Source organism: Dreissena polymorpha, chromosome 4, assembly GCF_020536995.1.
Source record: "Dreissena polymorpha isolate Duluth1 chromosome 4, UMN_Dpol_1.0, whole genome shotgun sequence".
In the NCBI taxonomy this organism is placed as follows: domain Eukaryota; kingdom Metazoa; phylum Mollusca; class Bivalvia; order Myida; family Dreissenidae; genus Dreissena; species Dreissena polymorpha.
In genome coordinates, this window is record NC_068358.1 from 71,887,663 (window position 1) to 71,915,265 (window position 27,603).

Consider the following 27,603-nt stretch of genomic DNA (forward strand, 5'->3'; position numbering starts at 1 on the left):
TTGTGTTTTATTTTTTATTTTTCTAAAACATGAATCACATATATCTATTTTTCTTACAAAATCTTAACATACTTGAAGCATCTTTTAATATATAATAAATACAATTCACTACGCATCTACAATTTGCATTCCTTGGTTTACCACGTGAGGATGATGATCAATCTACTGGCGTTATTTATAGTTAACTGGTAGTTACCTGGTAGACATACCCAGTAAACATTTTTTCCAAATATACTGAAAATATGAAAACATAACAACTTTTTTCAAGTAATGTAATATACCAGTCGTGATGTTTTAATCAATATAAACTAATAATTGTAAAAAAAATAAGGTATTTTACAATTTTTCTTTTATTCGTCGTCGTGGTTGACAGTCCCTTTAAATACTAGTAAACAATATAGCCACAGGCCTTAAGTCTCTCACCTTTGACCTTTAGATCTGTACATGTTATGACCCGCATTTGCGTTGTTGTAAGCATCATTTTACAACTATGCCGAGATGTCATTAGAAATTCTATTCTGTGCAAGTTTTATGTTTATTGGGTGAAAAATGTGACCCCCATAGCATTTTTAGTTCATTTGACCCAGTGATCTGGTGTTTCAATACCTCGTGACCAGTGTTCAACTTGACTGAGATAACATTGAGACAAATGTTTTAACACAGGTTCATTTGAGGCAATAAGTGTCCACTAGCTTTTCTTTAACCTTATGACCTATTTTTGCCACACATAATCCAGTGAATAACTTAGCCAAGATAGTAATGTCACAAATGTTCTGGGCAATTTTCATAAAGATTAAGCAAATGGGCAAAAGAATGTGGCTTCTAAAGTGTTCACAAGCTTAATTTTACCTTGTGACCTTATTTTAGTTTTATGAAGGTTGGACAATAAATATGACAAGATTGTACACAAGGTTTTATTATATTCATATAAGGAAAACTGCCCAGCCCCCTGTTTTGCAACAGACTGCAAACATTTTTTAACTCTACCAAGATATCATTGGGAAAATCTTATGAACAAGTTTCATCATGATTGAAAAATGTTACTTCCTGAGAATTCACAAGCTTCTGCTTTACGTTAACCTTGCGACCTAGTTTTTTACCTCTACTGACACTTGTAAACTAAGTGATTTAATTGGAATGAATTTTCTAACCAAGTTCATAAAGATTTGCAATAAATGTGGCCTAAAGATTGTTCACAAGGAAAGGTTGACAACTGACGCCGGAAAAAAGAGACAAAAGCTCACATAAGCAAGTTGTGATTAGAAGAGCTAAATAAATTGGCATGGTTCAACCCAGAACTAGGGACAAAAGTATTTTTGCCAGAAGTAAATAAAATAATAAAAAGCTGTTTAAAACAAGAATATCAGTGAAACTGATGGATGCTCCCCGATGATGCGCTTTGTCAATCTATGTGTTAATAACCACCCTAAAAAAATCTATTATTAGCCTCGGTGACCTTGACCTCAAACCTCATCAAAAGGTAGAGGTCCATGCAAGGTACCTTCATGCCAAATATGTAAGAGATCGGTAAAATATTGAAGGCGCTATGAGAAACTGTAACAAAATTGTGACGGAAAAATCTATTATTAGTCTTGGTGACGTTGACCTTGACCCCAGTGACCTCAAATCTCATTAAAAGGTAGAGGTCCATGAAAGGTACCTACATGCCAAATATATAAGAGATCGGAAAAATATTGAGGGTGCTATAAGAAACTGTAACAAAATTGTGAAGAAAAAAAATATTATTAGCCTTGGTGACCTTGACCCCAGTGACCTCAAACCTCATCAAAAGGTAGAGGTCCATGCAAGGTACAGATATGCCAAATATATAAGAGATCGAACAAATATTGAAGGAGCTATGAGAAACTGTAACAAAAGTGTGACGGAAGTAAGGAAGTATGGAACTTTAAACTGGCAACTATGTGCTCCCCGAAAATTTTTGGGGAGCATAAATATGGGAGAAGTAGACAATATAATAATAATAAAACTTCCATAATTAAAATCAATTTAAGACACTTTCAAGAAAAATCTACATCTGTTGCATAATTCATTTGCTGTAACATTTCTTAAGAATAACTTCGAGGTTAAAAAGTTGTATACAAAATATGTCACTGCTTGTTAAGCATAACAAATGTATTTTTCATTATTGAACAGATCAAATCACAAAATCACTTAATTCTATTCAAATTGAATGGACAGGAGGAGCATTTTGCAGAAGCGAAGGAAAAAATTAACAAAGATGGAAAAGAAAAAAAGTAAGGCCTGATCAATACTGAAAAGTAATATAAATTGCTTAATAAAAACATATACTTTTAAAAACAGTTTAGTGCTAAATCATACACTAATCAACTAATAAATAAAACCTTACTTTTATACACATATTTAAACAGTGTCATCAAGTTGCTTAACTGGATCATCGTTATCAGCAGACATGCAACCTATACCAAGTCTTTTGACCTCCGACTTTGACCTCCAGATCTTGATGGTTTTGTCATCGCTAACCGTAACAAGGTACTGCTGCTGGACTGGGTTGAAGGCTACAGCATTGACCACCCCGGGCTCGTGTTCATATGTGCCCAGAAGGGTCCGGTAATGTCGGTCCCATATGTACCCCTTGGCATCTTCACTGCCACTGAAGTGGTAACATTTAAATAACTAATTTTTTTGCTTGTTATTTATTGTATGTGTTTTTATAATTAGCATTCCCTCTAAAAGATATAATGTAATATTTTATATATAAATATGTGGCTTGAACATGAAAACTGTCGAATATTGTGAACCGAGGCAGATAAAAAAAGGCCATGATGGCCGTGAAGAGCTCACCTAAGTTAAAAGTACACCAAATTAAGGAGAATTTAACTTGTGATCTAGTGTTTCATCCCCCAAGACCGTTTTCAAATTTCATCAAGATTAAGTCATAAATGTTGCCTCTAGAGTTGTAACAAGCCTTTTCAAAGACTTCATCAAGGTTTTGGATACACATGGCCCAGATTCAAACTCTGGCGATACATTTATAAATTACCCTCTGGACCATGTTTCATTCAGATTTAGTCATACATGAGGCCTCAAGTGTGGTAACAAGGTTTTTATGTCCCCCACTATAGTAGTGGGGGACATATTGTTTTTGCCCTGTCTGTTGGTTGGTTTGTTTGGTTGGTTGGTCTGTTGGTTGGTCTGTTTGCGCCAACTTTAACATTTTGCAATAACTTTTGCTATATTGAATATAGCAATTTGATATTTGGCATGCATGTGTATCTCATGGAGCTGCACATTTTGAGTGGTGAAAGGTCAAGGTCAAGGTCATCCTTCAAGGTCAGAGGTCAAATATATGTGGCCAAAATCGATCCTTTTATGAATACTTTTGCAATATTGAAGATAGCAACTTGATATTTGGCATGCATGTGTATCTCATGAAGCTGCACATTTTGAGTGGTGAAAGGTCAAGGTCATCCTTCAAGGTCAGAGGTCAAATATATGTGGCCCAAATCGCTTATTTTATGAATACTTTTGCAATATTGAAGATAGCAACTTGATATTTGGCATGCATGTTTATCTCATGGAGCTGCACATTTTGAGTGGTGAAAGGTCAAGGTCATCCTTAAAGGTCAGAGGTCAAATATATGTGGCCCAAATCGCTTATTTTATGAATACTTTTGCAATATTGAAGATAGCAACTTGATATTTGGCATGCATGTGTATCTCATGGAGCTTCACATTTTGAGTGGTGAAAGGTCAAGGTCAAGGTCATCCTTCAAGGTCAAATATAAGGGTCAAAATTGCCCATGTAATGTCATTTCTGCAATATTGAAGCTAGCAATTTTATATCTGAAATGCATGTGTATCTCATGGAGCTGCACATTTTGAGTGGTGAAGGTTCAAGGTCAAGGTCATCCTTCAAGGTCAAACGTCATATAGGGGGACATTGTGTTTCACAAACACATCTTGTTTAACCAGGTTTTCTGCAGGAAAAAACTGGTTATTAGATTGGCGAATTTCGGCAGGCAGAACAAGCTTGTCCGGGCCATAACTTTGTTGTTCATTGTGAGATTTTAAAATCATTTGGCACATTTGTTCACCATCATTGGACGGTGTGCCCCGCAAAAGAATTATGTCGATATCTCCAAGGTCAAGGTTACACTTTGAGTTCAAAGGTAAAAAATGGCCATAAATGAGCTTGTCCGGGCCATAACTAAGTCATTCATTGAGATTTTAAAATCATTTAGCACATTTTTTCACCATCATTGGTCGGTGTGTCGTGCAAAAGAATTACGTCAATATCTCCAAGGTCAAGGTCACACTTTGAGTTAAAATGTCAAATATGGCCCAAAATGAGTTTGTCTGGACCATTACTGTATCATTCATTGTGAGATTTTAAAATCTTTTGGCATATTTGTTCACTTTCATTGGACGGTCGCATGTCATGCGAAAGAATAATGTTGATATCTCCAAGGTCAAGGTCACACTTTGAGTTCAAAGGTAAAAAATTGCCAGAAATGAGCTTGTCCGGGCCATTACTATGTCACTTATTGTTTGATTTTAAAATCAATTGGCACATTTGTTCACCATCAATGGACGGTGTGTCATGCGAAAGAATAACATCAATATCTGCAACGTCAAGGTCACAATGTGAGTTCAAAGGTCAAATATGGCCATAAATGATCTTGTCCAGGCCATAACTATGTCATTCATTGTGAGATTTTAAAATTACTCTGTACATTTGTTCACAATCATTGGACGGTGTGTCCTGAGAAAGATTTACATCAATATCTCCAAGGTCAAGGTCACACTTTGAGGTAAAAAATGGCCATACATGATCTTGTCCAGGCCATAACTATGTCATTCATTGTGAGATTTTAAAATTACTCTGTACATTTGTTCACAATCATTGGACGGTGTGTCATGCGAAAGAGAATTACGTCAATATCTCCAAGGTCAAGGTCACATTTGGAGGTCAAAAGTAAAAAGGGCCATAAATGAGATTGTCAGGGCCATAACTATGTCATTCATTGTGAGATTTTAAAATGACTCTGTGCATGAATTTTGTTAAAAGTAATTGGATGGTGAGTAATGCAAAACAATTCAAGAGTTCAAAGTTCAAAATGGCCATAAATGATTATGGAATAATAATTCTTAAAAATCGCCATAAATTAGCATTTCTTGTTTTGTGAAGACAGCATGCAAAATATTAATGTAAATGCAACATGTGTGTATATATGTCACGTCCGTGACAAAGCTCTCTAGTTATAAATATATTTTGTGACAATTTTGTCCCTTGTTTTAAATATGACCTGATGGCCTGGATTTTGGATAAATGTTACCCAAAGATATTAACAAGTAAACATTCTGACCAAGTTTCATCAAGCTGAGTGATTAATATGGCCTTTAGTGAAAAATTGGATTTTTTAAGATCCGACCGTGTGACTTTAAGCTTTAGTTCAACCAGGTGACCATAATTTAAACTTGGCCTAGATATTATCAAGATGATATTCTGACCTAGTTTCATCAACATTGAATAATAAACACAACCTCAATAGTGACTGTGGCAACAAGTTTTAAATAACATTCAACCTGATGACCTAGCTTTTGAGATAACCTGACCCAGTTTTGAACTCGGGATGTAAATACATGTAATCATTCAGAATACGTTAAGTGAGATTTGATGAAACTCTGGGGTATAGTGAGTTGACTAGCTAGCTCTTTTCAAACAATTAACCTGGTTACCTAGTTATTGAACCCATGCGACCCATATTTGCTCTAGGCATAGTTATTGTCCAGATAAACATTCTGATGAAGCTTCATCGACTGAGTCATAAATGTGAATTCTAGAGTGATAAAAAGGCTTTTGTAAGATTTAACCTTGTTGAGTAGTTTTTGGACGCACTTGAAACAGATGCAAACTACTACATATTTTCAAGAGAAAAATTTCAACAAGATTTGATGAACAATGTGACTTCTAGCCTGTTAACAAGCTTATAATGGAGAATAAATGAAACATTATGCAAGATGCTAGATTGGAGATGTAGACTTAACAACATATATGACCATGAGCACTTCAAGTGCAGGCGAGCTTAAAAGGTTTCAGATCATTTGACAGCAATAACTCAATCTGTGTAACTTGCCATCATTACAAGTTAGAACATGGTATGACAAATGACATCTGAACTATTGATTCAATCAATATTTAACATACCTTGCAACAAAGTCGTTGCAAACGTCCAGAAATACAAAGCAGCACATGTTTGAAGGTGAAAACCCCTTGTGACCTTTGTACTGAATGCCCAGATCAGTCAAGGTCACTAAGTCAATGACCCTAACCTCGATGTCATGTGAGAGTTCAGGGGTTGCCCACGGATCAGTACGATCAATTTCTCCAATCCATGGACGACAGTTAATGTACAGGAACCTGTAAAGAAATTACACATTTTAATACTACATGAACATGATAAGATGAAAGTTGTACAAACCTAACTATAATTAAAAATAATGACTTGTAGACCTCTTTAAGAATAATAAACACAATAAAGCAGGGTTATTGGATATGGCTTATTGTGCTTATAGGGACGTGTTAACAGTTTGGTAAAATGATGATTTAAAAAAAAATTGTCATACATTCCAAAAAGAATTCTGTTTAAACAAGCAAAATAACGCTCTTGACTAATAAAAATGTTAAAAATATTGCTTCATTAACAGTGGTAGCGGCTGCATGGTGCAGTGGTAGCAAGTTGGCTTTTGCTTCTGTGGGAATCTGTGCTTAACTCCCAGGGACAGCAATATATCTTATTCAACCTTTTTTCATTGCTATAATACTGTGTTACGAGTAATATAAATATTGTATATTTTTTATTAAACATATTACGAGGGCCTGAAAGGCCCAAAGTTGCTCAACTGAGATACAAAGAACTGACCTGTTCTGTGCAGCCCAAAAAAAATTAGAACAAATGTTCTGACCAAGTTTTAAGAAGAGTGAACTATAAATGTAAGATAACAGTGCTAACAGGGTTTTACTATTGCCATATAAGGATAAATTCCCCGACCCCTGGCAACCATGTTTTTCAAAAGACCATTTTCAAACTCTTCCAAGTGTCATGAAAACAAATGTTCTTACCATGTTTCATGTAGATTGGACAATAAACGTGACCTTTAGAGTGTTAACAAGTTTTTACTATAGCCATATACATATGTAAGGAAAAATACCCCACACTCTGGCAGCCATGTTTTTCAACCAACTAAAACCATTTTCGACCTATTCGAAGTATGAAGATATCATTGGGAAAAATCTTCTGACCAAGTTTAATGATGATCGGACAATAAATGTGGCTTCCAGAGTGTTAACAAGATTTTACTACAGCCATCTTATGAAAAATGCCCCGCCCCCTGGCAGCCATGTTTTGAACCAACGTGAACCATTTTCAAACTCGTTCCAGGTATCATTGTCACAAATTTTGTGACCAAATTTTATGAAGTGCAGACAATAAATGTGTCCTCTAGAGTGTTAACAAGGCAAATGTTGACGACGGACAAAAGGCGGTCACAAAAGCTCACATGAAATACCCAAAAGACTGTGCAAAACTCAAAATCTGGGGTCTTTTGACAATCTTGCAAAGAAGACCTTCACACAAATATTGACATTTCCTGGTGGCTTTAGTTGTCAAATAAAGACTAATCACATCAGAGCTACATTTTATGAATTATCAGGGGATTATTCCAACCCTGCCAAGAGGCATTTTACAAAAATTGCCATTTCCTGGTGGCTTGAGTTATTAAATTAAGACCAATCTGATCAAAGCAAGGAATTATGAGAGAAATAAAGATAGTGATTTCCTTCCCTATTTAATGTTAATAGACATATTAGTTAATAGTTTTCACTGAGAATAAAACTTGTTTCCATATCAGTTAAACAAGAGGCCCATGAGGGCCTGAATCGCTCTACTGGCTGGAATCAATAGGGCTCAAGCCCTTTATAGTATGAACAATCTGAGTAAGTTTTAAATAAACAGACCCAAAATGGGAAATTTATCGCATAAAAAAGAAGAAACGTAAAATTTAAACTTCAAATGGCTCCTTTTCAACAATAAGTTGGAAAAATTTTCTTCACTCTCAATGGGGTTCTGGCCCTTGATGATATAAAACATCAGTTGAAGTTGCAAAAGGATAGAACTTTATATGTAATCAAACAAGAAATGTGTTTGTCAGAAACACTATGTCCCCTTCTGCGCCGCTTTGAATTTATTTGTTTGACCTTTGATCTTGAAGGATGACCTTGACCTTTCACCACTCAAAATGTGCAGCTCCATGAGATACGCATGCATGCCAAATATGAAGTTGCTATCTTCAATATTGCAAAAGTTATGGCAAAATGTTAAAGATTTTCATTTTTTTCTCAAATTCAAGGTGAACTAACTCTGGACTTATAACTCCGATATTGCTCATTTTCAATAGGGTTTAACTCATCATTCAGATAAAGACACTGTGCAAGTTGGGAAATGATTAGATGAAAACTATTGCGTAAACAAGCCTTATTTCACAATTTTCTCAAATTCAAGGGGAGATAATTCTGGACTTTTTACTCTGATGTAACCCATTTTCAATAGGGTTCGAGTCCTCATTAATATAAAGACACTGAACAAGTTTGAAAAGAATCGGATGAAAACTGTGGACATTATCGCGTAAACAAGAAAAAGTCTAACGCCCGCACGCACGGACAACGGAAACCACGCCATGACATAAGCTCTTCAGGCTTTCGGCCAGTAGAGCTAACTCCGATATTGCCCATTTTCAATAGGGTTGGACTCATCATTCAGATAACGACACTGTGCAAGTTGGGAAATGATTGGATGAAAACTGTGGACTTTATTGCGTAAACAAGCCTTATTTCACAATTTTCTCAAATTCAAGGGGAGATAATTCTGGACTATTTACTCTGATGTAACCCATATTCAATAGGGTTCGAGTCCTCATTAATATAAAGACACTGAACGAGTTTGAAAAGAATCGGATGAAAACTGTGGACTTTATCGTGTAAACAAGAAAAAGTTTAACGCACGCACGGACGGACAGACGACGGAAACCAAGCCATGACATAAGCTCTTCAGGCCTTCGGCCAGTAGAGCTAACTCCGATATTGCTCATTTTCAATAGGGTTTGACTCATCATTCAGATAAAGACACTGTGCAAGTTGGGAAATGATTGGATGAAAACTGTGGACTTTATTGCGTAAACAAGCCTTATTTCACAATTTTCTCAAATTCAAGGGGAGATAATTCTGGACTATTTACTCTGATGTAACCCATTTTCAATAGGGTTCGAGTCCTCATTAATATAAAGACACTGAACAAGTTTTAAAAGAATCGGATGAAAACTGTGGACTTTATCACGTAAACAAGAAAAAGTCTGACGCATGCACGGATGGACGACGGAAACCAAGCCATGACCTACAGCTTGTCAGGCCTTCTGCCAGCTAGTAGAGCTAAAAATCACATTACCTAGGAAATATTGAATGAATTATGAATTAAGGAATTAATGAGTTCTAAGGTTCTGGACTGATACTATTACAATATCAATCTCTATTGAAAACTCAAGTTTATGTACCTAATTCATTTGTTTACTTGTTAAAAAAATGTTTGCAGACAAACAAGATTTCACTGTCAGAAATGTTATACAACTATTGCAAGGTACTGCAGCAATTTCAAAGAAGCAAACAAATGATCTGTTAGGCCAAGCTAACCCAATTTTAAAAAATAGTTGGCATTTGCAAAACAGTTTTTTCTTAATTAACAAAAAATTAAGTAGCTACAAAAGCCCATTCAAAACAAGACATGTGTACATAGGGCATGGATAGCCCCACATTCTACTTTTATTTCAATGTGTCCTTGACCGATGTGGTAATGAGAGGGGTGATAAATGTCTCAACATATTTGTCATTTGAGGTTAGTTCTCTTAAAGTAGCAGAATGAAACACAAAATAACAGTCCTGACAAGCTGTTTTATGGATAATTTATATGACCTTTAACCTCTTAGCGTGACCTCAAGGTAAATAGACAGGTTTTACACGTGAAATGCTGTCTCCTCATGTTGGCCAATATATTTAATGGTAAGTTATTTTAAAATAACATCATGAAAGACAAAGTTGCAGTTTGACCTTAGAACAAGTGTGAACTTGACTTGTGAGTAAATAAGATAAATATTACATGCAACACATCGTCTTATATATAAATATGGCTTGGACATTTTTTTTACTTTTTAGGGGCCTTATTTGGCCTTTGATCTCTAAGTGTAACCTTGACCATTAAAGTGGGCAGACTGGCATTTCATGCTATACCTTGTGTTATGATGGCTTACATTTGTAATGTTATTTTGAAATCTACCAATGTAAAGTTATAACTTAGACAGGAAATCAGTTTAGTTGCCAAATTTCACCTCTTAGGCATGGTGACCTCATGTTTGAGGAAGGCAGATAGTTGTTACAAGCGACTTTGTCTTATGATGGTGGACATTTGTGCCTAGGCTTTTTATTTCGAATTCCATCAATATATGGAAAAGTGACGGCTGAAACAGGAATGTTCACACAGACCTTCTTCACAATGGGGGATCAATATTGATCAGTGAAGGCCTTAGAGGCTGGTGCTTACTCAAACCACTGATAATGACCATGCCTGTAATCAGGTGATGCTGTACTGACCTTTGATCCGGTGTAAGACACAGGCCGGTCACATGACCCGAGAGGTCCATCAGCTGGTCAGGGGAGTCTGGTTTGGGTGGCTGCTGCACCAGGTGCACATCGTTGTTGCTGTAATTGACCACCATGTTGTAGCCAGCCCCTGCCCCGTCTTGCTGCCCGCTGTAACTCCGAACATTTACAGACCCCGTCTGCCCAAAGAATGTCTGGTTGCATGTGGGAATGTTTTTGAATCCAATCTGGTGAAGGGCCACTGCAAATTCGCCAGTGACATATATCAAGTTTTTCATTTTCTCTTCAGGCCAGTGAATGCAGTTAACGCATGTGGACGTTGACCGAGGTGAGATACTGCTATCAGTCATGAGATTTCTAAATGGCCAATCATCTGTCGTTAGACTGTCTATATCCATTTTTTGCTGACTTTCACCAATTTTTGCCTTTGTTTCACATGTGTCACAAACCATTTTGGACATCTCTACACTAGAATTTTCTAAACCACAAGTTCTACACACACGTTTAGACTGCACAACATTATCGTCATCAAAGAACTGTTCTCCCTCTTCATATTCCCTCTTGTACCTAGTGTATAAACTATTACTTCTTTCAGCTATAGTGGGGCTTTTCAATTTCCCCTTTACATTCATAAAGTCTGGTGCCTCAAACCAATCTACCATCATAGCATTGTTCTCATTTTCCTTTCGACTGGTTTGCCCAGGGTGGGCAACCTTTGATAAAACTCTAGATACAGTCAAGAACTTGATCAGACTGGCAGTCTCACTTGTGAAGGTGAAAAGTGGACGCCCAGTCATGTCCTCTACCTGGGTAACTTTGTCAGGTATTTGGTGACAGGTCAGACATACCTAAAAATTTCATTTATGTAATTACAGCATGATAATTAAATTAATACACACAAAGTCAGACTGAGAGGTTGACATTTATATCACATACAAGTAATGTCTGTTATGAAGCCTTATTAATTTTATTTATCTATATTCTTCACTCAGGGATCAAATAAAACACATTGTAGTTATACCCCCACAAACGAAGTTTAGGGGGGGTATATAGGAGTGAGCTTGTCTGTCGGTCTGTCGGTCCGTATTTAGTGTCCGCTCTCTATTTCAAGTTGTTTTCATCCGATCTTCACCAAACTTGGTCAGATGTTGTATCTAGATGATGTCTAGGTTAAGTTCAAATATGGGTCATGTCGGGTCAAAAACTAGATCACGGGGTCACTTAGTGCGTTTTAAACATTGAGCATGGTGTCCGCTCTCTAATTCAAGTTGTTTTCATCCGAGCTTCACCAAACTTGGTCAGATGTATCTAGATGATGTCTAGGTCAAGTTCAAACATGGGTCATGGCAGATAAAAAACTAGGTCACTGGGTCACTTAGTGCGTTTTAAACATTGAGCATGGTGTCTGCTCTCTACTTCAACTAGTTTTCATCCGATCTTCACCACACTTGGTCAGAAGTTTTATCTAGATTATGTGTAGGTCAAGTTTGAACATTGGCCATGCTGGGTCAAAAACTAGGTCCAGGGTCACTTTGTGTGTTTTAAACATTGAGCATGGTGTCCGCTGTTTTTTGCGAAGACAACATGCAAAATATTCTGTGTCAATGCGGAATGTGGGTGTATTAGTCACGTCTGTGACAAAGGTCAAGTTTTCTTTCCTGGTTGGTGGCTGTGAGAAACTTCTAAAATAGACAACTACCAACATAAAACTTGCTGTGTCAATTTTATTTTTTAATGTTCTTTTTACCCAGGCCTTAAAATAATAAATCAGCCATGCTGTGCAAAAACTTGGCTTAATGCAGTTTCCACTGGCTAATCAGAGACGATACTTCACGCACATTCTTTAAGCCTGGTTTTCTCAGGGTATGGCTCGTATGGATGGTGGTTACTGATCTTTGAATGAGTAGACATGCAGGTGTTACCACATTTCGTCCAGATCCTATAAATTTAAGAACTTTTTGTGCTGCAATTTAAGTTTCAAAGAGGGAATTAAGCTGAAAGGAGTAAATTTCTCAAACCTGCATACTGTGGCATTTATTGATTGTTTTATGTGTTTAAGTCTAGAAAAAGTGCTCTTCAGAAGATTATTTCACACCAATCTCCAAACCTTGTGAGCCTCGATCTGAACTGTGGTTGCAAATCTGTCGAGGCTGATCTCTAGTGTTCCCCCCAAGAACGTCTGGTCATCCAACCAGGCCCCAAACATCTGGGAAGGGTCCATAGTGACCACACGCAGTATCTGGAAATCTGATGATACAATTGCAGATGATAATTATGTGTTAAAGAAATGAAGAAAGAGGTTTGATTAACAAATTAATTTTACAAAATGAATATCAGCATTTGAACTTAATTGTATATTGCTCTTAAACAAGGCTCAAGAAGTAAAGCAAACAAAACAGAATTCCCTTAACACTGAAAAAACCTGTCAAAGTTGTGTTCTTTTTTTTAGCAACAGTGACCTTACAGTTGATCTCAGGTAAAAAATATAAACGCTTGTGCATGATCCTCACCTTTATAATTATACATGTACCATGCTTTTTTAGACAATGCAGGATCGAGTTTTGCAAACAGAAAGAGGGACAGACAGACACAACCATATAAGGCACACTTAAATTAATCTAAGCCGCATTCTGAGAAAACTGGGCTTAATGCATGTGCGTAAAGTGTCGTTGCTAGATTAGCCTGTGCAGTCTGCACAGGCTAATCAGGGACAACACTTTCAGATTTTATGGTATTTTTAGTTTCAAGGAAATCCTTCCTTACTCAAGTTTAGGCAGAATGTGTCGTGTCTGATTAGCCTGAGCGCAATGCACAGGCTAATCTGGGACGACACTTTACACACATTCATTAAGCCCAGTTTTCTCAGAACAAGGCTCATCTGGTGAAACCACTAGGAGACAAATAATGATCACAAATGACATTTTGAATTTAATGACCACTAATAAAAGTGAACCAGCCAGTCACTTATTATAAAATACAGTTGTGAAAACGTGTACCTTAATACCTTATTGATTTTAAACTGGGTTTGGAAGACACACAGTCAAAATGAGAAAGGGAGACAATCCAATCAAAAGATAGATCATCCATTAAAGAATGGGAAAGAGATGTTCTTTCCAAGTTAATAAATTATATTACAAACTGATTTAAATCTTGACAAAATACATGCTATATCAATTTGTTTACACAATTAAATCTGTATTACTGTACAGTATTTACACATACTATTTTTCAGATTCCAATTAACAGTACCGGCAAACTAGCATGACTGTCTTTTGTGTTTTATCGACATATCATACAGTTTGTTTAAAAATATAAATAATAGCTAGATCTACCCAAAACAGTCCTTTAAAATGCAAACACCAAACTGAATCAATTCGAATATCAGACATTACCGGTATGTCACTGAAAATAACTAGAAATAACTTGAGTTTTAAATAAATGTTAAGTCAGCACCATAAAATCTTCACAACTCTCTATTGCAATGTTATTATAAAAATCAACACCATCAAAAACTCTTATACAAAAACAAAGAGACTTTGCATCACATAAAACAACACCACTTTTTAAATGAAAACCTAAGTAATAAGTCCAAATGACTGTCATAATATATTGTATATAGAGATCTATCTGTTCTACATATTTGTATCAGAGACATTCATAACCTGCTCACCCTTAAATTTATTTTCAACAGACTAATATTTTGCAGTTTTGTACCGTGCACAAGGGACAAAATGGCCATGTATCCACGTCTGTCCATGATACTAGAAGACTTGACACTTGACACTAGTATCATAGTGTCAGACTGGTTAAATGCACAAAACTGTGTGAAATCCCATTTCAGTAACTGTCGGAAATCTTTGCTGTACTTCAGTCTGGTTGGGTACCCAACTTCCCAAATCTGAAAATAAAACAAAAGGGCCAAGATGGCCCTAGTTCACTCACCTGAGAGGAGTCGGTTCATTTAATCTTTACCAAATGTCAAACTTGACCTAGATATTGTCCAGACAAACATCCTGGTCAAGTTTCATCATTATTTCATCTGCGAGTCATGATCAATGTACCTATGAAGTTTCATGATCCTACCGGGGTAGGTGTAGGCATTCTTGAGTTATCATCCGGAAACCATTTATCTAAGTTGAGACACCGTGACCTTGACAGCCATTGTGTGAATACGTTTTTTGGCACTGTGACCTTGACCTTTGACCTAGTGACCTGATATTCAATAGGGGTCATCTGAGAGTCATGATCAATATACCTATGAAGTTTCATGATCCTAGGCATAAGCGTTCTTGAGTTATCATCCAGAAACCATTTTACTATTTCGGGTCACCGTGACCTTGACCTTTGACCTAGTGACCTGAAAATCAATGGGGGTCATCTGCAAGGCACGATCAATGTACCTATGAAGTCTCATGATCCTTGGCATAAGCGCTCTTGAGTTATCATCCAGAAAACATCTGGTGGACGGGCGGACCGACATGAGCAAAGCAATATTCCCCCTCTTCTTCGAAAGGGGGGGGGGGGCATAATGAGAAAACTGCCCCACTCCCAGCAGCCATGTTATTCAACTGACCGGAACCATTTTTTAACTCAACTCTCGTATCAAGAAAACAAATGTTCTGAGCAAATTTCATGAAAATTTGGCCAAAAATGTGACTTCTACTGTGTTCACATGTTTTTACTATATACATATAGAGAAAAATGCCCCGGCAACTGGCGGCCATGTTTTTTCACCGATACCGACCATTTTCAAACTCATCCGAGATATCATTAAAACCAATGTTTTGAACAACTTTCATGATGATTGGCCAAAAATTGTGACTTCTATAGTGTTTAAAAGGTTTCTCTTTAGCCAAATAGGGAAATTGCCACTATATACATGTAGAGAAAAATGCCCCGCCCACTAGCGGCCATGTTTTTTCACCGATTCCGATCATTTTCAAACTCGTCCGAGACATCAATTGAACCAATGTTTTGACCAACTTTCATGATGATTGGGCAAAAATTGTGACTTCTAGAGTGTTCACAAGGTTTCTCTAAAGCCAAATAAGGAAAACTGCCCAGCCCACTGGCGGCCATGTTTTTCAACGGATCGGAACCACTTTTGAACTCAACCAAGATATCATAAAGACAAACATTTTGACAAAGTGACATGAAGATTGGGCATGAAATGTGACTTCTACAGTGTTTACACGGCTTTTTTTTTTTTTGACCTAGTGACCTAGTTTTTGACCCAGCACAACCCAGTTTCGAACTCGGCCGAGATTTCATTGAGACAAAGCTTCTGACCAAGTTTAATGAAGATGGGACAAGAAATGTGGCCTCTAGAGTGTTTACGAGCAAATGTAAATGGACGGACCGACCGACAGCCATACGACGGACAAAGACCGGTCACAAAAGCTCACCTGAGCAATCAGGTGAGCTTAAAAAGCAAATAGATGTTTGATGTTTAGTTCTTGAAAGTAAATGAGAGCTGCGCTCTGATCAAACTGGGCATCAAGCAGAAAAATGTTCTCATTGGTTTGCCAGTGCAGTCATATTCATTATTGTTTTTAAGAAAAAATTGTACATGATAAATCACATACTTTTCTATAATTTACTAAAAGTAACTTAAAAAATTAATGAAATTAATTAGTTGACAAAAATTAACTTATACCTTTAACGAGGCGTCCTTTGACGTTGTACCAAATACACAACCATCATGTGAGAAGCTAACGTGCAGGACTTCGTCGGTGTGATCTGTCAGGGTCTCTGTAAGCGTGAGGGGCGTCTCATACTGAATCCTCTTAACCTCCTCGCGCCATGACGACTTTCCCGGCGCCAGAGGTTGGGGAGACACATTGAGGATAGAGTAGAATAGTCTCCGCCATAATGTCTCGTCTAGGGCTATCCTTTGCCATGTCTGACATTAAACAAGTATTAATAAAATCATGTGCCTTAGTTGTTTATGAGAACATATCCGCTTATTTTTGTAATGTTAAAAAGTCCCCTGTGAGAACTTATATGCTCTTTTTAACATGTTTAACAGACCCTTACCCTCACATGAAACCTTTTATTTGAATATTATTATCAAGTATGTAAATAACTATTTGTTGTTATTGTTGTTAATATTCAAAAAGTCTTATTGATCTCTTAATATTGATTTCAAACATACAAAATGGCTAATGTTCATGTGCAACTGTTGTGTGGTTATTATTAACTCATCTTAAAACATGCATCATGAAAGAGAATAAACACCATCAAAAGGCAATAAAATGCCAGCACCTTGATTGGTAAACTGATAAACTGTTAATGTGATATTTTTTAACTGTGTAGATGTCAAACTGTATAAATGTTTAACAAAAGTTTTCAAATAACAACAGTTTATTAAAATGATCCATGAAAATAATGAAACATTCCAGGAATAAGTAAGACACTTTGGAGTCTGTGAACTGGGTAAAACCAGTACTTAGAATCTAAAAAGAATATTTTGATACTGCTCCCACAGTGATAAATGAACTTAATACTGCCTAATCAAAATAAGACATGATATATATTTTACCATCATGACCTCAAATGTGTGGATTTCGTGACAAATAAAAACAAGTCATAACGATTTATATATATCATTTAAAATCTACAGCAAACCAAACTAATCACCCTGCAGACAGATCCAACTTTTCCGAGGTGCTCCACATCAAGGAAGGAGAATATGTACAAGAGGAGGCTGTCTGGAATATCCTGCCAGCAACTATTGAAACTACCAGCATCTTCAATGTCAATGTCTTGTGCACCATCAACATTAATTGGAGATCTGAAAAAAGTTAAGAAAAATATTATTGTGTGTTTTTGTTTACTAACAAAACAGCTGATCCTTTATAATGTTTGATAATGTATAGAGCATTTAACAATAGGATGTGTAGTATATGTACTTTGCATAACTTTTGGTGAAAGCTTATAGCAAGTTTATCACCTAACACATGCCCATATGTATGGAATTATTCAAACTAGATTGCTGTTGTCGACACTAATAGTTGTAATTATTTAACAAGCTGCATCATGCTCATGTTCGAAATTTGGCTTTCAGTGCGACCTTGACCATTGCCCAAGGGTAGACACACATTCTTCAAAGTGTTACCGTTTGTGTTAAATTATTTAAAAGTTGCATGAAAAATGATGAAGTAATAGGCCAGACAAGTTTTTTATGTTTAAGTATTGCCCTTTTATCTTGACCCAGACCTTTGAGGTGTGGAAACAGATATTTCATGCCACATGACATGTGTGGTGAGTTATTTTTACTGTATAATGACACAGTTACAAAAAAACAGGAGAAGCTGTTTCAGGATCAAATTTGGCATTTGAGATGGGTGTTGCAGGCAACTACTCAACACCGCATGTTGGTTAATTGTGGTGCTAGTTTAAAATTGCATAAAAAATAAGTCTAGATATACTGTTTTTTTACAAATTAGAACTCCCGTCTCTTTGTGTGACCTTTACATTAAGTGAAGTTGCCAAACCTGGTCTAATCAATTATTTAATCATAATCTTATGAAAGCAGATCTAACCAAACTGTTTATGGTGGGGCCATTATCTCAATACAATTTGCAATTATGTACCAACATGGTGCAGAGTGTCATCACATGGCTGTACAAAAACAGGGTAAATAAGTTAATATAAATTATTTATATAACTTATTTACCCTGTTTTTGTACCGCCATGTGATAGTAATTGCTACTACAAGTCATTTTGTTCTCATCTCCCACGTTCGCCATTCACTAGTCTATACACGTATAATGCGTGTTTTAATAAGAGCGCAAAATTGTTAGACACATGGAAAGCGTTGCGTGTTACAACAGACCATGTGGCGTGACTAAATATAAACGTGCAACTCATTTAGTATCATAGAATGAAAAATCAGAATTAAATTAAAAGAATACACACAGTTTGAAAGTATTGACCCATTTAAACTATAGAAAAACATGCATCAATTTACAACTAATACATGTTAGTACATGTATTTTAGAGTGCTTAAAAGCACACGTAGTTTGACAAGTACGTTTGCAAAGCATATTGGGGAGATGGGGGGTGGGGGGGGGGGGGGCGGGCAGACCATTCCTGTCAATACATGAAAATAAATAAAAATGAAATGAAAAAAAATGAAATGATTTAAATGTGGTCTGATTGATAATTTAAAACAATGCTTTTTGATGCCAGTAAATTTCCGATAATAATTCTGTTGTTGTTCATTCTTTGTTAGTCTCACACAATGACACAAAGCAACAGGTACACTCATATATAGAGCTAACAAGACTATTGCCAAGCAATGTATGTCCCCTACCAGCTCCACCATTGTCAGAATTTTTTACTTTTTTTATATTTGTTGCCAATTCAACCAGAATTTTTGATGTAGGAACAAAATGAAGTGACATGCATAATGTCCATATTGCCATCTATCCATGTTTCAAGTTTCATGAAAAAATATTAAGAACTTTTAAAGTTATCACAGGATCCAGAAAAAACACCATTTTCAGCAGTATTTCCAGTCTATTTGTTGTCATGACAACCAGAATTTTTGACATAGGAACAAAATGAAATGAGGTGCATAATGTCAAAATTGCCATCTATACATGTTTCAAGTTTCATGAAAAAATATTAAGAACTTTTAAAGTTATCGCAGGATCCAGAAAAAAACACCATTTTCAGCAGTATTTCCAGTCTATTTGTTGCCATAGCAACCATAATTTTTTACGTAGGAACAAAATGAAATGACGTGCATAATGTCCATATTTCCATTCATGTTTCAAGTTTCATGAAAAAAAATGAAGAACTTTTAAAGTTATCGCAGGATCCAGAAAAAACACCATTTTCAGCAGTATTTATAGTCTATTTGTTGCCATAACAACCAGAATTTTTGACGTAGGAACAAAATGAAATGATGTGCATAATGTCCATATTGCCATTTATCCATGTTTCAAGTTTCATGAAAAAATGTTAAAAACTTCTAAAGTTATTGCAGGATCCAGAAAAGTGTGACGGACGGACGGAGATAAAACCATAAGTCCCATCCGGTGAAACCTGTAGGGGACTAATTAGCTTATATGTTGGTTGCCATTGTAAGGCTGACATTTGGCTCCACCTTATTTTTCCTTAGCGCCAACCTTGAGATGGCGTGACGGTGTTTTCATAATAAAAGCCTTTAATACAACTCTGGAGATTAAGTAGCTGGATGCTGGATGATTGCAACTACCAGTGACCATAGTTGAAATAATCCATCTCCCAGCTATTGACTCTATCTAGTACATGAGCTGTACGTATGCACTCATAAGAGTAAGAGTACAAACAAGAAAAGCATTCAAGAAGATCTACCAGAGGCCAGGGCAGATTGTGTGAACTCTAGAAGGTTTTATACTACTATTGCTATTTCCTATCTTTTCAGATCTTGATCATTGTTGATAGAGACCATTAAAGTTCATCCAACAAATAGACGTATTCTTATTTATGATCAAGATACTAAATCCATGCCAGAGGTACAGTGTCCATTCCCAGGTTGTGAATACAAGACTCCGGATGTCGATCCACTGATCGTAGTAGCACTCATAACAGCACACAGCGCAGCACATCCTGCTTCACCACCAGCTGTCCATATAGCTGTTGCGAAAATTGAACGCGTACGACGACCAACCATCTCTTCATGTGAGGATTGGTTATATTTTCAAAGCCGTTGGAAAGACTGCCGATGCTACAAAGGTTACTGGTAGAGACAAGGTTATACAACTCCTTGAGTGTTGTGACGAACCTCTACGTAAGGACATCACAAGAGCCAGTGGAAGCCTCACCGATAAAACAGAGGCTCAGGTACTTGCTGCAATTTGTAAACTGGCCGTCCGCGAGGAAAACACGATGGTGGCACGCGTCACGCTACATTATATGCGCCAAGATCAAGCAAGACTGTGCGAGGTTTCGGCGCTAGGTTGCAGTGTCAGGCACACATTTGCAATTATTTAATCAAATGCCCTGGGTGTGATATTGACATTAGTTATACGGAAGCCATTATGCGCGATGTGTTAAGTAGAGGACTGGCAGATCCTGAAATCCAAATGGATCTCCTCGGTGATAAAAACCAGGACATGAGCCTTGATGACATTTTTAAGTTTGTGAAGGCTAAGGAAGCAGGCAAACGCTCTGCCTCTCGCCTGTTAGATCGAGAGTCGTTCAATGTTGCCAGCACCTACAAGAAAACACAGAAAGTATCGGGACAGTCTGACTTAGAGGTTTGCTCATATTGTGGTAAACGAGGACACGGGAAGCAAAGTAAAGCAAATATTCGCCGTACTCAATGCCCAGCATTTGGCCGCAACTGCGAACACTGTAAGCGTGATCACCATACAGAATCCATGTGTCACAGCAAGGACAGGTCCCACCGCCCACCACGAGCCCGTCAATTCAGGGGGAACTGATCATGAGAATGCACTGTTTGACTCCTTATGTACATTATTTGAGAATTCATACTGTTTAGACACAAGCCTCGATAGTGAAGTGTGCACAGTTAGCAAGCGTAATTATAGTGTACCTCTCGAGCATCATGTGTATAACATTCTATCAGACACTTGGATCCGCCGAAGTTCCAAGCCAGAGCCATTTATAATGTGAATGTTCACACTGTGTTGGAAGACTATACTGAACTTGATCTCGACGACATGTATGCACGCTCCACCCCAGCCTCTGTCCCTGCCATAGCTGATACTGGTTGTCAGAGCTGTTTAGCAGGCCTTAAAGTTATCCATCGCCTCGGTTTACGAGAGTCAGATCTACTACCAGTTACTATGCGAATGCACACTGCCAATAATTAAGTTATTAAGATCCTGGGTGCAATCTTGCTTCGCATCTCCAGCACCGATTCCACTGGACTTCCTGTTACAACCCGCCAAATGACGTATGTAACAGATTCATCGGACAAGTTATGCCTAAGTAGGGAGGCGTGTATTGACCATGGAATCATACCACATAGTTTTCGACAGGTACAGTCTGTATTCCAACATTACACAGCCGATGTTCATGACCAAAGTGCGGCTTCATGTGGTTGTCCATCTAGACAACTTCCTCCTTCACCTCCCCATTCATAACATTTCCCAATATCCGAGGGATCTCTTGAGATGTTGCAGGACTATCTGCTCAAATACTATCGATCAAGCACATTTAATACATGTGAACACCAAACTCTACCGCTTATTGTCTATCACGCCATCCTGTCAACGAACCTGTACAACTGATCCTACCTGATGACATAGCCACTGTCAATGCCGATTTGTCGCGCACATCATCTAGACCATCTCTTTGTCTGTCCTCAGAACGAACGACACTCATGCATATACTGGTGAAGAGGAAAATGTATCAACAGCCATATCTACCTTGGGCGCACTCAGTATACAGTCAGTTACTTGGGAGAGGGTTCGTATCATGACAGCGAGCGACGACGATATGATTGTTCTAGCTGACCTGATAGAGAACGGTATGCCTGAATCACGCACACAAATGCCTGATGCACTGAGAGATTTCTTTCAATTTAGAGATGACCTCTCTGTTACAGATGGTGTTATCCTGTGTAAGGACCGTATTGTGATCCCTCCATTACTCAGAAATGAAGTCCTTGACACACTTAATGCTACACACCAAGGAGTAACATCAATAATAGCTAGAGCAGAATCATCAGTATTTTGGCCTGGCATAACACCTGACATTACCGCTCCTCGCTCTGGTTGCAATCACTGCAATCGAAATGCCCCGTCAAACCCGAGTGCTTCGCCAATCCTGACTGTCCCAGAATATTCATATCAGTGCCTTTGCCCTGACTACTTTACCTACCAGGGACATAATTATCTAGTAGTTGTCGATCGGTACTCTAACTGGCCCATTGTCGAGAGATCACATCAAGGTGCTACCAAGCTCATCACTTGCTTCAGACGGATATTTGTTACATATGGGATTCCATATGAGCTTGCTTCTGATGGTGGTCCCCAATTCATTGCTACCATTACGAGACAATTCCTGAAAGATTGGGATGTTCTTCATCGTTTGTCATCTGTCACATTTCCCCATAGCAATTGTTGGGCCGAGATTGGTGTGAAGACTGTCAAACGCCTTCTAATGGACAATACCAGTGCATCAGGGGACATTGACACTGACAAATTCCAAAGTGCAATGCTGCAATATCGCAACACACATGATAGGGATACAAAACTCTCCCCAGCTATGTGTATATTCGGCAGATACATAAGGGACTTCATACCTATCCCACCTGGCAAGTACAAACCGCACGGGACATGGTGTTCCACGGCAATGGCAAGAGAGGAAGCTCTCCGGAATAGACACATGCAAAGTGCAGAGAAGCTAACTGAGCACACAAAACGTTTCCCACCACTTGCAGTCCGTGACCATGTTCGGCTTCAAAACCAAATTGGCAACTACCCCCAGAAATGGGATAAAATCAGCGTTGTCATAGAGGTACGCCAATATGATCAATATGATGTTAGAGTCAATACATCCCAGTCCATGCACCACTGTCCAGGCTGACCATTGATTGGGACATCAGACTCAACAGATCTCCACCAACCCAACTAAAGGACACATCTCTACCTTTGGGCCCTAATAACCCACCTGATCATGTTACACCAGCTATTCCGAGACTACCAGATCTAGATGAACTTGCACAGACACCTGTTGCTACACGTGATACACCAAAATCTGCAACAATCCCGGCAACCAGAAGTCAGTTGGCTTATGGAACCCTTAAATCAGTCGAACTACCAGTCACCAACTGCCAGTTACAATCCTACATCACCACCAGCTGTCGAAAAACATGTTGCTGCTCCTGAAGTTCTCCCTACCCCTAGACGTTCAACCCGATTGAGACGTGCCTTCATGGCAAAAAGACTATGACATGGAATCTGATCCTTCACCATGACTTTTACTTCCACAATGTTACTTTTAGTGTGAAGAAATACTTTAAGGACTATTTGACTATTTATTTTTTTTCATTCACTTTAATTGATCTATTACTTAAGACAGTACAAGACATTTGTTTCATTAGATCAGTCTTTTTTTTTATTCTCATAATTACCCAAAGACTTGGGGGGAGATAGAGGGTTTTATACTACTATTGCTATTTCCTATCTTTTCAGATCTTGATAATTGTTGATAGAGACCATTAAAGTTCATCCAACAAATAGACATATTCTTATTTAAACTCAGCGATTTTTTTAATCTAACTGGGAAAAGTGCCAATACCAGTCCAATTGGGAAAATTGTGTGCGATAAACCCTGAAATTGGGAAAATTCACATTGTCAAGGCTTCATATTGGGAAATTGGTGAATATTCGATGTTTTGCTCCCAAATTCTGTTGTCAAGTCGTCAATATTATATTTACTTAGGTTCAAGCAATAGAGTTGCAAAGGGAAACTAACTAAATGTTGCAATTTATTTGTAGAATTTTTTGGAAACCTTCAATTGGGATTTTTTTTACAGCAATTGGGAAATTTGTAGTTGTTTCTTATTGCAATATTGGGAAAGTGCCGTTTTCCAGATGGAAAAAATCTCTGGAACTAGACGGTGAAGGTAGGCAAAATGTTTAAGAAAGAATGAGTATTGTCTGTCTTGTGATTATCCTGATTGTCTTACTTTCGCTCTTGAAAACACAGCAGTGGCATTTTTTATGCTAAGAATCTTAACGATATTTACATTTTGACGTTGATAAGAATGTCTGATCTTACAGAACAAAATATTTTCAAAGACCGTTAATAATCGATTATTTGTTCTAAATTTCCATTTTCTTGCATTGTTTAAAAAAAATCTTATCTTAAGATTATAATTTTATCCTATTCCGAAGTAGCGTAAAGAAATAAAGCTGTTGGAACTATATAAGATGAAGCAAAATTAACAAAAATGCGACCGTTCAAGCAAACGTGCTATGACGTATTTTTTTCACCACAAACCATGTTTAACATATTTAACAGTACAATTAATCAGAATTCAAGTTTGTTATCGACACATATGGCATAAAGAAAGTGTATCATGTAATATTAGCTTTGCTTTATACACAATTTCGTTAAAGATTATATATTTACCGTGACTCGTGGATATCTTCGGGGATTTTTTTTGTCATTGCGTTGGTTACTTTCAATTTCATTTTCAGCTTTGTTTTTTTAATTATCTGGTCACTTCATATACGTAAACGTATTTAATTGTATTTAAATAACAAATACCTCCGTAGACTTCTAGTGCTTGTTTTTTAAACATACATCTTTGTACGTGTCTCTTAGTAATAGTTTTTTTAACACAATGGTTCATATTTCATTTATACAATTATATTTGTGTACACTGTAAGTGCTTGTCATTGATACAAATAATTAACATGTCATGTGTGATTACTGACTTTTTAAAAAAAAAAGAAGAAAAGATGACAGATGTGCAAGTGAAGATAGAGCTGGGCCACAAGGCAGTGCCTCGCGCCAAACCAACCAAGGAAGGGTTTACTCATGACTGGGTGGTCTACGTCCGTGGACCTGAGCAGTACAACATCTCAAACTTTGTTGAAAAAGTAGTTTTCAACCTTCATCCATCCTTTGAAAATCCCAAAAGGGGTAAATAAAAGCTATACTTATTTTTTCATCTGGTTTTTGTTTTCTTTATAAATAGTTTCTTATTAATTTTTATGTTTAGTGCAGTTCATGTTTAATTATTACTTTAATTCATGATGTTTAAATTGCATAAATTCTAGTTAAGATGATTTTTTCTTAAATATAAATCGCTTCAGATGTTTAATTAATATTTTTTTTTTTTTTTACTTAATTAAAAAAAATCAGTCACTGTTAGTGTAGTGAAGTGATAACTTAGTATTTCTAAACATTTGAAAGGAAAAGCAAATAAAGAATCTGTTATGTGGTAAAAGATAAATAGTGTTTTCTCTTCTTTTTCTTTATAGTTTAAAGTATCTTAAAAAGGCACTTTCTAAATTGAAGAAAAATTACAATGCATTAAATTTCCTTCATAAAATTACCCAAAGGAAGGATAGTTGCATCAATTTTTCCAAAAGCCAGTTACATGTATCTGTAAGTGAACAACTGAAATGAGCACCAAAACTGAACATTTCAGAAAAAGACATGTAAAAGAGTATTTTGATGTTTTTTTGTGCAATTAAGAACTAATTAATTTAATAGACCCATAATTCCCAATCTTATGATTTCATGACATGCATTTTCCAAGTTTCAGGGTTTTAAGCTCGACTATTATATCGTGTAAGTACCTGTTATCGAACAGCACCTATTATCGGACGTTTTGTTTTGGTTCTGTATGCACATGCGCAAAAGTGCGCATGGCGTCACATTGATAAACAAATGGTCGCACATGAAGTCCATGACCTACTTGCCTACTTAGCTTGAAACAAATGCGCCAAAAACAGGTTAAAGTGATGCATTTATTGTTGTTTACACCGTTTTATGTGTTTTTTGCTATTACTTTTTGAATGCATTTATCAAAACGTGCATTTACACACCAAAAAGCATATTTCCGTTAGCAATTTTGATTGCAGCAGACGCAGATTTTTTCTCCGAGTCCGGGTCACGTGATAGTCATGTGACTTTGTATATACTGGAGTAGTATTAATGAAGTGTCGGGTAATAGGTCATGTTTACATCGGCCACCATTTTGTTTTGTCTACTAGAGGTGAAATAACCAGGGAATCATTGTTATAAATTCTTGAAGATAGTTTGCTGGAAAACTTTACAGATAAATCATTCAATGATTGAACTGTTAGTCATTTGTTAAAACTAAATGTTTTTGTCATTTTAAGTGTTTTAATTTTAAGGAAATTTAACGTAATTTCTTAGGTGTTCGATAACTGGTTCGTCCACCATATATGAAATATATATAGTGGAGCTACATGTAATCTACTCAACCCGGAGTCGGCATTGCCGTTCCCGTGTCCGTTTGCGTGCAAATGTTAAAGTTTGCGTACTACCCCAAATATTTTCAATGTCCTTTGACATATTGCTTTCATATTTTGCATATTTGTTTAACATTATGACCCTAGCCTATAAACAAGAGCAGACAACTGTATCAAGCATTTTGACAGAATTATGGCCCCTTTTATACTTAGAATATGCATATTATTGATAAATCTATGTTAAAGTTTGCGTACTACCCCAAATATTTCCTGTGTCCCTTGACATATTGCTTTCATACAGGGCTTAACACTAAGGCATGTCCGAACGACATTCACTGCCTGAACCTAGGTCCGGGCTAGCCAATTACCCAGGAACATGCCCGACTGGTTGGGTGTATTTTGGGAGGGATTATGTGTTCTATATCAATAAACTGCATTTTAAATAAGCTTTTCAAAGATGCAACAATCTTAATACAGTACGATCAGATGACAATTTAATCCCAGAGTGAAGTCGGAGACAACAACGGATCGTATCTCAAAATAGATTTGGAACCCCCCGTTTGCAATCAAAAAGAGGCTGATAATTCAGAAAATCCCCGGCAGTTTTCCTGGTAAAACACGTCAGTACCTATTTTTAAACGGAATTCCGCTAGATACTGTTTTTGATTGGTTTCCTCGTTGTGACGTGTTTTCTCGACAAAAATATGTTATAATCTAAAAGCCGGAATCGCCCAGGATCGTCCGGGGTGGATGAAGGCAACTCAACATTAACACAAAGTTACTATAAAATTATTAGTTATTTATCAATTTTAAATAATTTTAATTTGTTTGATCGATTAGAAGTGTTTTGGCAATCTTTTTTGCGCAATTCAATTAGCAAAACTAATATTAATGGTTGATCCCTGCTTTTAGTAGAGAGTTAACCCTGTACAATTGTTACCACTACCGTAACACGTTATTTTGCGAAACCTAAGATTCACTTACCATTTGTTGTCAGAC

General features: G+C 37.0%; 2 protein-coding genes across 3 annotated transcripts in view; one reads left to right on the forward strand and one right to left on the reverse strand.

Moving 5' to 3' along the window:
- LOC127877655 (F-box/WD repeat-containing protein 5-like) lies at positions 1-24,467 on the reverse strand. Its single transcript, XM_052423732.1, has 8 exons — positions 24,342-24,467; positions 17,327-17,480; positions 16,344-16,589; positions 14,402-14,585; positions 12,795-12,934; positions 10,679-11,535; positions 6,191-6,403; positions 1-2,632 (listed from the first exon to the last, which is right to left on the reverse strand). Exons 1-8 carry the CDS (start codon positions 24,368-24,370, stop codon positions 2,383-2,385), a joined length of 2,073 nt encoding a protein of 690 aa, XP_052279692.1. The 5' UTR covers positions 24,371-24,467; the 3' UTR covers positions 1-2,382.
- LOC127877654 (protein AF-9-like) overlaps positions 24,443-27,603 on the forward strand; it is a 17,172-nt gene continuing 14,011 nt past the window's right edge. The window contains exons 1-2 of one of the 2 annotated variants that reach the window (XM_052423731.1): positions 24,443-24,828; positions 25,112-25,303. In XM_052423731.1, the coding sequence (XP_052279691.1) occupies positions 25,120-25,303 (184 nt within the window). In that variant the 5' untranslated portion in view covers positions 24,443-24,828; positions 25,112-25,119. The remainder of the gene's footprint in view (positions 24,829-25,111; positions 25,304-27,603) is intronic. The other variant, XM_052423730.1, reaches the window with a different exon arrangement.

Bases quoted from the DNA above. Each gene is read 5' to 3' on its own strand.
- LOC127877655 (XM_052423732.1), bottom strand. From the start codon at position 24,370: ATGCCACTGCTGTGTTTTCAAGAGCGAAA. The intron at 12,935-14,401 runs GTACAAAACTGC...TTGTATCATCAG, and splicing joins CATTTTGTCCCTTGTGCACG to ATTTCCAGATACTGCGTGTG. The intron at 6,404-10,678 runs GTCAGTACAGCA...ATTTCTTTACAG, and splicing joins TGTCTTACACCGGATCAAAG to GTTCCTGTACATTAACTGTC.